The sequence below is a fragment of the Schistocerca gregaria genome, chromosome 3 (genome assembly GCF_023897955.1).
Source record: "Schistocerca gregaria isolate iqSchGreg1 chromosome 3, iqSchGreg1.2, whole genome shotgun sequence".
Classification (NCBI taxonomy): Eukaryota; Metazoa; Arthropoda; class Insecta; order Orthoptera; family Acrididae; genus Schistocerca; species Schistocerca gregaria.
In genome coordinates this window covers 168479084-168491444 of record NC_064922.1, presented here as the reverse complement: position 1 = coordinate 168491444, position 12361 = coordinate 168479084, and the positions used below count along the sequence as shown (strand labels likewise).

The 12361-nt window shown below is 38.6% G+C and overlaps 1 protein-coding gene across 1 annotated transcript in view; it reads left to right on the top strand.

The window, feature by feature from the left end:
* The first annotated feature begins 1313 nt into the window (after nucleotides 1-1313).
* LOC126353885 (dnaJ homolog subfamily C member 1) overlaps nucleotides 1314-12361 on the top strand; it is a 34072-nt gene continuing 23024 nt past the window's right edge. The window contains exons 1-4 of the mRNA XM_050003089.1: nucleotides 1314-2305; nucleotides 2394-2495; nucleotides 3009-3227; nucleotides 8792-8901. Coding sequence (XP_049859046.1) covers nucleotides 2168-2305; nucleotides 2394-2495; nucleotides 3009-3227; nucleotides 8792-8901 — 569 coding nt within the window. The 5' untranslated portion in view covers nucleotides 1314-2167. The remainder of the gene's footprint in view (nucleotides 2306-2393; nucleotides 2496-3008; nucleotides 3228-8791; nucleotides 8902-12361) is intronic.

The following is a 12361-nucleotide window of genomic DNA, read 5'->3' as shown; positions in this document are numbered from 1 at the left end:
TCGGACTTTTGTAGAGCATCTATAAAGTTATTGTTTAGTATATTAGCTATTTCTGTTCCATCTGTAACTATGTTGTCATCAACCTATATAGAAAAAACGAAATGTATTAATTCATACATGCGCCAGTTGTATGCGCAAAATAAATATTAATTCATATTATGCCGCATTAATGTAATCTGAGGGGGCGATGGAAATATTAAAAACAATGAAACTTCACATTTTTTGCACCATCTTTCTTGTTCTAATGCATGCACCATAGTTCTTCTGTTCTCATCCACTGTGGTGTACAGACGTGTCTTCTTCTGAATGTGCTTAACAAATAAGAAATGAGTAGCTCGTGAAAGGAGAGTATTTTATTTCTACAAGTTTCAAGTGCACCTGTTCCCCTCTATGCGCATCAACAACCATTAAGTCAACCTTCAGATGCACGAATAATCTTCAAGTGACGACCGCCGTATCGTCATCGGCGTTGTCGTGCTGCAAGAGAGAAGAGGTAATTATCATTAATAGGGAAAAAAGCTTTCGAATTTTATTCTTCTTAGCGCGTGTTACAGAAGATTGAAAGCGGCACCTACCGTCACGTTCTGTATGGTGCTTACATAAAGAAGAAAACTATCGACAGGCGTTGTGAATGTGATGTCATATCTCTCTCTCTCGCCAAATTAATTGTACTTTTATACATACTCTAAAATTTGCATTTAAGTAAAGGACTGAGAAAGTAATGCCAATCAAAGTACGTATTTCGCAGTTTTCTACTGATTTGTGACATATATCTCGTGAAGAAAATGTTACTGCTGGTAGCTTATCAAGGCTTGAGTAAATAATTAAATAAAATTGCAGAAATGGTTTATGGCCCGTCCATCAGGATACCAGTTGATTCTTTTTCAAGAGTATGGCACACAAAGGTGTGCAGAGTTACCTCAATTTGTGTCACAGTAGATACAGTACATGACTCATCTGAAACCTGTATAATATTCCCAAAAAGCAAAGGAAACACTATTCGTACACAAGGACCTAATCAACTCAACACATGTGTTGATAAGCTGCCTGAAGACACTCGAGTTCTGCCGTCAGCCCGAGACCAACAACTAGACTCTTCAGAGGGTGAAAAACCAAGAGCAACAAGCAACAAGATCTGGAAGTGAAATTCTATTTTCAGCTCAGTTAACGTCCTAAACTAAATATGCTACTGAGAAAAGGGTCATGAGGGAACATGACAAATTATTATTTGTATTTGTATGTGTTTGTAAAATGTTTGCAGAGATTATGCTAAAATAATAGCCTCATTATTCTTTGGGATTTAACATAAAAAGAAGTTTGTTACTATCGTTTTGTTGTAATCAAGATTCATTGTGTGATCGATAAGAGAATAAAATAAATGAAGAAGTCCAGATTAAATTGAGTCCTTAATGAACTTAGGTTGCAACATTGATTTAGACATTGTATGTATGGAGCTATTTTACGACGGACTGAGTTAAAAAAATAAAAGAAGAGGCCATTTCCGTATGTTCGAAAATATTAACGACGAACCATGTTTGGCGTGTAATGTTAAGAAACAAGAATCTGCTAAATAAGCCATGAGTGCCCGCGTTTGAATGAGTCGGTGAGGTAAAGGCCGAGAAGGAAATAAGGTGGAAAATTTTATGGGATCTCAGGCGTAGAAGTCACATTGAACTCAAGTAACTTCCCAGAACTTACTCATACTTCCATGCCTCAAGACGGACGTCTTGTCATTACCATGAGGCAAGTTCATAAATGTTTATTTCCAAATATGTTGACTATTTTTTAGGGTTCTATGAGACCATCGAGACTTCTTTCTGAGTTTACATAATACACGGCGGTTGACTCACAAATAACATGGACTCGTTGGGGCAAAGAGCCTAAATGATTGTATTTTACCCCCATGTCATATGGGATACGTTGTCATGGTGACGTTGCGGGCGAAGTAGGGGTTTCTGAATGTTGTTTCGTCTCCTTCATCACTAACAAGGTAGCAAAATATGACAATTGGTAGGATCGCCAATGCCTGGATCAGTTGGTGTCGTCAGACTCTGCTGTTTCAAAAAACAAATATAAATGTTGAGGGTTAATACCACTAACTTCCAGTTAGAAATTTTAATAATATATTATTCCTACCATTCTACTGCAGCAAAGTAACGAGAAGCCAATGAATCTTAGAAGATGTGTGTTGATTGTCGTGTTGTTTTGTGTGAGTGTTGGATGTTGGGACACGGAGGAGCTGGAGATATTCGATTTAGTGGAGGAAGTTGACACGAATTTCTATTCTTTATTAGATGTTCCACAGGTACGTATATTTTAAAATGTCAGAGACGCTTTTGACTTTTATATGTTAGATGACAGTGAAATTGCAAGTGTGTAGGGTATGATTGCAGGATGCAGACGCCGCGGTCATACGTAAGGCTTACAGAAGATTGTCGCTACAGATTCACCCAGATAAGAATGATGCACCAGACGCAGAAATTAAGTTTCGGCAGGTACGTATTCCATACAGTCCTATAAAATATACGCATAAAAAAAACATAAAGGTACACGTAACAACTACGAACAGTTCCTGCTTCATATGCTGTATGTGAGATTTCTGTCACAAAAAACGGTGATTGTTGGTACGCTCGCAGATGTATTATTTGCAAGGCATAATACTTGTTAAGAAATTGCGAAAATTTATTCTTGGATTACGGATAGAAGGGAAAGTGTCAATGCAGTTCAGTTGAACCTCAAAGTTTCCACTAAGTTTTCTACACATCTATGTTTCCTGATTCTGAAGAACTCATAAATGTAAATTAACTGTGTTGTGACAATAATTTGATTCCATGAAAATCCAAAAATACAGATGATGTTAGTTGGTCATAGTTATTTCCACAGTTGTGGGCTATTAACGCATATAGTGGTAATACTTGCACTGCTATATGCCAGTTATTCCATTTAAACAATGTAAAATCCAAAAATTATTGAAGGTTTGGTAAGAAGCAATATTATTTTATTTACAGCTTGTGGCAGTTTATGAAGTTCTTCGTGATCAAAGGAAGCGTGCATTGTACGATCGAGTGCTGGAGAATGGGCTTCCAGATTGGAAGCATGCAGTGTATTATTACAGACGTGTACGGAAGATGGGCCTTGCTGAAATGTCATTCATACTGTTTGTGATAGTAACAGTTGGACAGTACATTGTGGCATGGGCTGCATATCTGGAGAAGAAGTATACAGCAGTGAGTGATACTATAGATGTTTAACCTATAGTGTTACTAAAATATTGAAGCTTTGTATTAATACAGAAGCATTTAATGGCGACTTGTGATCGGTGACTAATCTACTAGTAGAGAAACAGCAATATGCTTTGCTAAAGTTAACAATATTTTATTCAACCATAATTACACTGTAGGGTTTTTAAGGTCCATTGTATCATATATATTCAAACAAACCTCTTGTAGGTAGTTGTGGGCGCATGAGGAGTTGATTGGGTGTCATAGCTTAAGCTGAGTTCCTACAGTATACTAGTCCCACCCAGTGTTCTTTCATCTTAGCTGGAATACTGACATCCCAGAAAACAAATGAAATTTTTTATAGATTTAAAGAATTTCTGCCGATGAGTATTTATTTTGCATTTCCTTAAAATCCTTCTGGAGAACTGTTCCATCCATGAAATGAGTATGTTTAACAATAGAAGTGCTCTGTTTTTGTTTTGTTGTAGATTCATATTCGCACTTATCAACATGTAAAGTATAGATTTTTATTCAGTGGAATGTGTTAGGTTCTTGTAATGTGTTTTATACTGTCATAAATTTTCACAAGATCCCAGGAATTCATTACTGGATATTTGTTTTGTGAGACTGAGTAGAACCCTATGTCTGTGGTGGACCCTTAATGAATTATAGCAATTAGCTAACAAATTCTTTGTTGTAATGAGGCAAAAGGAGTGTCAGAAGAGGGTCAGTCATGTTTCAAGAACAATAATGTTTTGGTTCATATCCAAATTCCAATAAAGAAATGTAATAGCAGCTCCCAATCTAACTCATTGTTCTTTGTTTCGATGAGTTGTACCTTACTTCTAATACTTGACACAAGCTGCTCATTTCATTTTTTATGTTGGTAATGATCCATCGATGATGGGACAAGGGCAACTGTCCTCAGAGCTGTAAAGAAACTGCTTTAAAAAGATACTGAATTCATCATTTGTTTATTTGTTGAACACAATTTCAGTTTCATTATTTCTTATACATAAGGGTTCACAATAGGATGGCATGAACTTTTGTGCACTTTGCGTACCTAATTTGAGTGGTGTGACTCAAATATTATATTGGAAAGTTGTAAAGCTCCACTGAACATAATGATGAGACGATTCAATATTAATGTGTGTGTTTGTGTAGACTCTTACTCATGCTAGAACCAGTTGCACTAATAGTTACCAGATTATGAAAATAGACATGATGTGGGCAGTCTCTGTGAGGAGATGACTCTGACTTCTTGGGTGTTCTGAATTTTATGTTATTTCAATGACTGGAGTTCTGCACAGTTAACCTTAATAATTTATTACATATTTGGGTGTACATGAGTGAATAGAAACAGTGAATCTGCTCTTCCGCAAGTACTCTTTTACTGCCAGTGCCAGTGTGCAGGGCACATCATGAACTGGCACACAAGATGCCTTTAGGAAGCCCAAATTGTGGCAAGGTGATATCACTGAAAAAGATCGTGTGTAATTGAAAGGTAATGTGACGTGGTTGAAGTTAGATCTTAACATTTCAGTCAGTGTTCTGCTATCACAGACCAGTGTAAGTTGCACGGTCCAAACAGTGTGGATAGAGTGTTTAAAACATTTGGTTATTACAGTGAATGTGCTACCATGGTGCAAATGATGTCAGTACTATGTAAGGACCAATGGTGATTGGAACTGAATAAAAAATCCATTGAGTCAACCTTCATTAATTGTTTGCACTAAACTGAGCAACGTGAACAATAAGACACTGGACTTGCACTTGGGAGTAAGACAGTTCAGGTCTCTACCCAGCTCTCTGAAATATCAGGAAAGTTCCTTTAAAAGGGACGTGGCCAATTTCCTTAGTCATTGTCCTCCTGTCAGAGATTGTGCCCCATCTTTTAATGATCTTGTCAATAATGGGATCTTATATCCTAATCTTTCTTCATCTTTTAATGAATTCAGCAATGATGAATGTTAAAACACAATCTTCCATTTTTTTCCAATATCGTTTCGACACCGTATTGTGTGTGTGCCTGTAGACATGAAGGTGGATGTGTGAAAATGTGGTCTGTCAAGACTGCTTCCAATTTACAATGCTAACTTTGTTTGCATGTAGTACCACAAACTTGCATATCATTTTCAGTGTGAGGCCTGTCCGATCTGATCTGGATGTTTTTTAGCTTTGTACTATGTAAGTCATCATAGACTGTGTGGTGGAGGTTACGTAGTGTAGTAATACAATTTCATTCCATTAATATTGGAAATGTATTGAAGCTGTCTGCAGATTATGCTGTTTTCTTTCTATAGAGAGTTTAATGAAAAGGATAGCTTGCTACTCGCCATGTAGGGTAGATACTATAAGATATTGCATTGCCTGTGTTATTCCGAATTATGATGCAATGTTCCTTTGGACATGCTTGCATGTTCGAAGGAACAGGCACTGCAGCAACTACGGCAGTGCGAAATACATGACACAATTGCAAATATGGACATAATGGCTGTAGTCGCTGCAGTGCCTGTTCTTTGCATTGCATCGTAATTCAGAATAACATAGGCGCTGCAATATTGTATTTATCCACCGAAACTGGACAAGTGACTTCCCTGTAGGGAGTGTACTTAATGGATGTACAAAAACAGGTTGTAGGTACATGGTAGACAACATATGGACGTTTGGGTCTGACGGTCATCATCGGATAGCCAGATGGTAAGGTGACCACTTGTGATAAGCAGGAAATCCAGTTTCAGGTCCCAGTCCGGCACAAATTTTAATTGTTGTCATTCCATTATACAACTGATGATTGTCCATATTCACAACTGAGAATAATGTCATGTATATAGAGAAGCTGTTGAGTCACAGACAGGCACAACAAAAAAACTGCTAAACATTTGAACATTTGGCCAAAAGGCCCTCTTCTAAAGCAGAATACACAAGCACAACCCACACACGACTGATATCTCTGGCCACAGACACTTAGCCGAAAGTGGAAGTCACAGATGCCCAAGCATTTAGAAAAAAAAATAGCATTTTTGACATGGGTCAAATATGGCCAAAACCATTTATATTGGCATAGTATCCAGGTAGCAGTTGGTGCGGCATAGCATAATGAGTGCATAACTGTGATCCAAAAGCCTTGGGGTTGAATCACTCATTGGAAACTTATTTATTTTCAGTTTTTGCAGTGCTTGCACTGCAAATAAACTGAACTAATGCTCAAAATGTCGCTTTTATTAATATTTTCGTAAGAGGTACCAAAAGGAAAGGCAAAGGAAAATTAGGTTTGCAAGTAAACATCCAAGGAAAGATAGTACTTGCATTGTCCTTGAGAACTCTGCAAATAACTTTCCAAGAAAGGATTGTAATTGAAATGCACAGTCTTTCATATCCTGTTAATGTCATTTTGACCTTCGAGCAGCCCTTAGTGGCCGCACATGAAGAATAGTTTACTGATACAGGTAGAATTGGTCGATTGAGAGGGAAAAGAAACTACATCCCCAGGAGAATGCACCAATATGTATTTCATTGTACATCACCATCTATCCTTGTTAATATTTGGTGAAATAGTGAATTAAGCAGGGATTGATGTCAAGTCGTGTGAGGAGAGAGAACCTTTTATGAATATAAACAAAGTTGTTTTTCTATAGCAATTTTGAAACAATAACATAATTGTAAAATGTGCACCACTTATAATGTGTGGAAGACGCCAAGACAATTACTGCTTCCCCTGTTGTTGTTGTTGGTTTTTTTTTTAATGTCCCTGTGAAACAAGGCTCTGGAAGTAGACGACATTCCATTAGAACGACTGATACTGTAGGGAGACAGATCTCTTCCATCTGGTGTATAAGAGAAGCAAAATACCCTCACACTTCAAGAAGAATGTTATTATTCCAGTTCCAAAGAAAGCAGGTGCTGCCGGTCTAATAAATCATGGGTAGAAAAATACTAATATGAATTCTTTACAGAAGAATGGATGAAGTTGTAGAAGTGGACCTCAAAGATCAGTGTGGATTTTGGAGAAATGAAGGAACATGCAAGGCAATTCTGTTCCTATAACTCGTAAAAAATATGTTAAGGGAAGGCAAACCTAAGTTTGTAGCATTTGTAGACTTAGAAAAAGCTTTTGGCAATGTTGATTGCAATACTTTCATTAAAATTCTAGTGATAGGTGGGGTAAAGTGCAGGAGCAAAAGGACATGTACAACTTGTACAGAAACGAGGTGGCAGTTAAGAGTTTAGGCGCATGAAAGGGAAGCAGCAGTTGAGAAGTGTGTGATGCAGGGTTGTAGCCTGTCACTGATGTTATTCAATCGTACTAAGCAGTAAAGGAAACAAATGAAAATTTTTGAGGAGGAATTAAAGTACAGGGAGAAGAAATGAAAACCTTGAAGTTTCCCAATGACATTTTAATTCAGTTGGAGATGGCAAACTAGTTGGAAGAGTGGGATACTGTATTGAAAGAAGGATGTAAAATGAACTTCAACAAGGGAATGAGACTCACAAGTAAATCACATACAGTAGTAGATGAGTTTAGTTGCTTGAGCAGCAAAATAACTGATGATGTCTGAAGTAGAGAGGATATAAAATGTAGACTGGCAATGGCAAGGATAGCATTTATGTGGAAGAGAAATTTATTAGCATTGTATATAGATTTAAGTATGAGGAAGTCTTTTCTAGAAGTATTTGTAAGGAGTGTAGCTATGTATGCAAATGAAACATGGATGATAAACAGTTTAGACAAGAAGAGAATGGAGACATTTGAAATATGGTGCTACAGAAGAATGCAGATTATTAGGTAGGCAGATAACGTAACTAATTAGGAGGTATTGGATAGAATTGGGGAGAAAAGGAATTTGTGGTACAATGTGAGTAGAAGAAGGGATCAGTTGGTAATACACATTGAGACGTCAAGGGATCACCAGTTTAGTGTTGAGGAGCAAAAATTGTAGGAGGAGGCCAAGAGGTGAATACAGTAAGCAGATTCAGAAGGTGTAAATTGCAGTAGTTACTCACACGTGAAGAGGCTCGCACATGATAGAATAGCAAGAAGAGCTGCATCAAACCAGTCTTTTGCCTGAAGACCACAACAATAACATTCTTTCTGCTGTACGAACCACTGCCTGGCAGCTACACTAGCTCAGATGGTTCATTTCTCATCTGACCTGCACCAGAATTTCTATTTTTTTCTAATTGGTTAGCCATCTGGACCTTCTATTTCTGTAACTTATATTTCAGGCCAAGCCCTACATGCACTGTAAATGTGGAGGAAACTGGTGATAAGTAGATGCAGTCCACTTGTTACTCAAATATTCACAGTTCTTTGACATTGAGAGTAAAACCAAGAATTCTTTGCTTAAGAAATATAATCTTACCTTTTGTTCATTATGCCAGCAGATATTTGCCCCATTATTAGAGGCATACCTGTCCATTATACACAGTCTATATAGCAAACAATATGAGGACCAAATTGTATATCCCAAGCAAGGTACTTTATAATGCAAAGACTAGCTTATGTTTGTGATATTTTTATTTATCTAAACTTGTAATTTTTTTCAAGTATTGTAATATTCTATTTTCAGCAACAGTTTTTAGAAGCAAAACTAAAGAGACTACAGAAAAAACAGAAGAAAGGAAAATATGATGGGCCTGCTCTTCCAGATACAATAGTTTTAGAGATTCCTTCACCAAGGTTTGTACTATCTATTATCAATCTCTTAAATGTATTCATCATTATTTCTTCACAATTAATAATAAAAAAAAAGATTTGTGCAACATGTGAGATGAATGCAAGAATAAGCCTTACATGGAAGGACTAAATAATAATGAAGTAACATTATTTAGACTTGCACTCTCAATGTTACATTAGTTGCAGGGTATTTGACTAGGCGATTTTACCAGGTTCCAGTTATAACGCATGTTTATCTTTTTCTGTTACCTTATATGCAAAAGTGGCATATTGGAATTTTGTTGGTAGTGGCTTGGTCAGCGAGACCCTTTATACATTATAAAGGGAAAAAAGTGAAAATCTATCATGGAGTGGAACACTGTGCTGAATAAAGATTTAGAGTAGTGATGGCGACCAGTCGCCTTTAAGATGGTACAACTTTTATTTTCCCACTACTGGTTTCAAGTCACCTAGCGACTCATCAGTTGGTACTGTTTCTGTATATGTTTGTAACAGTGTGGGGGACGTTGTTCAGAGCAATTAGATCCTGTAGGGCTATATGTGATGCATGTATCACTTTGGAACCCAATGTTTCACCAGCTATGTTAATTACACAACACACACTTTGTCATAGGTTACAAACTCCTTAGTGTGTAGCATGTGAGAGGACATTTTTTGTTTCAGTGGTGAGGGACCATTTCGTAACTGCAATCAAATCTAACCATGTGTGTCCATACACTGATGGGTCAGAAAATTATGAGCTCTAGCTTAATAGTATGTTGGTCCCTCTTTCAAATGCAGTGTAGCATAAGTTCAGCCTGGTATGGATTCAACAAGTCTTTGATAGGTTTCCAGTGGTATGTGGCAACACGTATCAATGTGCAGGTCACGCATTTCCCATAAATATCGGGCCAGTCTTCGTAGATGCGGAGCATACCAGATGGATTCCATCGGGTTCAGATCAGGTGAATTTTTTGGCCAAGACATCAACATTAGTTCACTATTCTGCTCCTCAAACCAATGTTGCATAATTCTGGTCTTTTGACGTAGACAGTAATGTTAGAAAATGCCATTACCACCAGGGAAGACATCATCTGTGAAGGGATTCAGATGACCTGCAACAATGTTAATGGAGTCCACAGCTCTCATACTGCCTTCTAGTACTGAACAGGTCTCATGAAAGCCCTGGTAAATGCCCCCACTCACCAAATGACATAATGCTGCCCTCCACCACCTGCATCCATGGCGTAGTGCATGTTTTGAGCAGCTGTTCGCCTGCATCATGCCTATCCAGGTACAACCATGTTCATCTGGCCAAGTGACATATTTCTGCTGATTAGTGGTCCAACCTTGACATTCTCATGCTCACTGCTGTCGTAATTGATGATTCCTTTGGGTGAACGTGGAAACACGTTGGGTCATCTGCTGCAGAGCTCCATGCTCAGTAATATACAGGGTGTACAAAAAGTCCGGGAACACTTTTAATTATTTATTGCTCCAGAACTAAACATTGTACAGATATCATACATATTGCATTTTGAAGTTTTTTTTACAAACATTTGTTATGGGAGCCATGAGTGGCCTGGCAGAAGTCAATACGGTAATCAAATTCTGGACATACCCGTCCCAGCATGGCATTGTCGACTTTGGCAGTCACTTCCCGTATTCTCTCCTGGAGCTGTGCTACATCACGTGATAGAGGTGCTACATATACCAGATCTTTAACATGTCCCCACAGAAAAAAGTAACACGGAGAATGAGATCTGGTGATCGGGCAGACCATTTCATGAAATAGCTTTCCCCTTGATGTGGCAGCTCCATGTTTGCGAGTAGTGCTGGCTATTGGCAAATTACCAAACTCCGCTGTGGCAGTATACATGGGGAAAAAAAGCTTTCAGGGTTTTTCTTCAAAATGACATATGTATGATATCTGTACAGTGCTTGGTTCTTATGCAGTAAATAATTGAAAGTGTTCCCGAACTTTATGTACACCCTGTACTTCAAAACATGGTCCCCCACCACCTTTGTACTCTGTTATCAGATCTGCCACAGACCGTTGCCTATCTCGTTTTACTTTCTCCCTTAATTTAATTGACAAGTCAAAATTGTGCATCATTACAACAGAAACAAACTTTCAAATGAGCCAGCATTCCTTGCTTCATGCTTAGTACTTCACAAGACTGTCTGTACCCTCAGCAATGAATACTGAGGCACATAAAAAATTTGAACACTTACATCCTGTCGATACGACATCCAATCATCCAGAAGTTACAGCCATTAATTTCCACCGCATCAAATTTTTCTAAACCAGTTCTCCCACTGACCACCTCTCTTGTGGGGCCCATGGTACTGTTTTTGAGAATAACTTCCCACACCTGGTTGGAGGAGCAGCAGCTTCCTCCTCCAGTGTCCACCCATGGCACTTGGGACATGTCTACCCAGAAACCCGCAGATCAAAGGGCCAGTGCCAGCCAAGGGCTGTAGGAACTGAGATATGTCAGTACTCTCTTCATCTGGCCCCACACTTGTCAAGGATGGGCTCTCACAAGAATCCCAGCCACCAAAGGCTGCGGAGGAGAAAGAGGAGAAGAATCAGAATGAGGACAAGGCTATTCTGGTGACCTGGAGGAGCTAGATCCCCCCGTGCCATCGGATTTTGAACCAATGCTCATTGATGTGGTCAGATTCCTATTGGTTACACACAGTGATCTTGGGACATGACGAGTCCTCGTAAGCCCTTGACACCTAATCTGAACATGTGTAACATGATCATTGGAAATGTAGTGGATATTACCATCACCTGTACCTGTTGGAATTACACACCTTATTTCCCTCTCTTCTGCCATTTGCATTGCCCTACAAGAAATGCACTTCACAGATGACTATTCTCCAATGCATCATGGTTATCATACATTCTGTCAGTCCTGTTGGCCATGACAGGGTTGCTGCAGGAGTCTGTAATTGGTTTGCATAGATGTGATCAGTGAGTAGGTTCTCTTTGTATCACATAGGAAGCAATAGCGATGATAGTGCAAGAGACATCAGCGATCACCATTTGCAACATTTACATACCTTCACACAGGACTTTATTTACCTTTGACCATCTTAATCCAACAACACCCCCTCCTTTTCTCCTACTTGGGCATTTCAGTGCACACCACCAATGGACTCCCTGTGGGGAAGTACCACTTTGTCTGGTAGAAGCCTTCTAGTTGGCCAGTTTCTTACGGACCAGTAATTGTACCGCCTCAATGATGGAACTCCTATCCCCTTCAACACCCCCCAGGGCATCCTTCAGCTATCGATCTTCCTTAATTTGTTAACATTGCCTAGTGTGCCTTAGATTCAAAGAAGTAGTATCGATGGCAGTTGTGAGTTTTATACACATATAGAGAGAAATGACTGTCATAATAAAATAAGAGATTGCACAAAAAATTGAGGTGTTTACTGTTCCTAAATGCATTTTGAGAGTGGAACAGTAGGG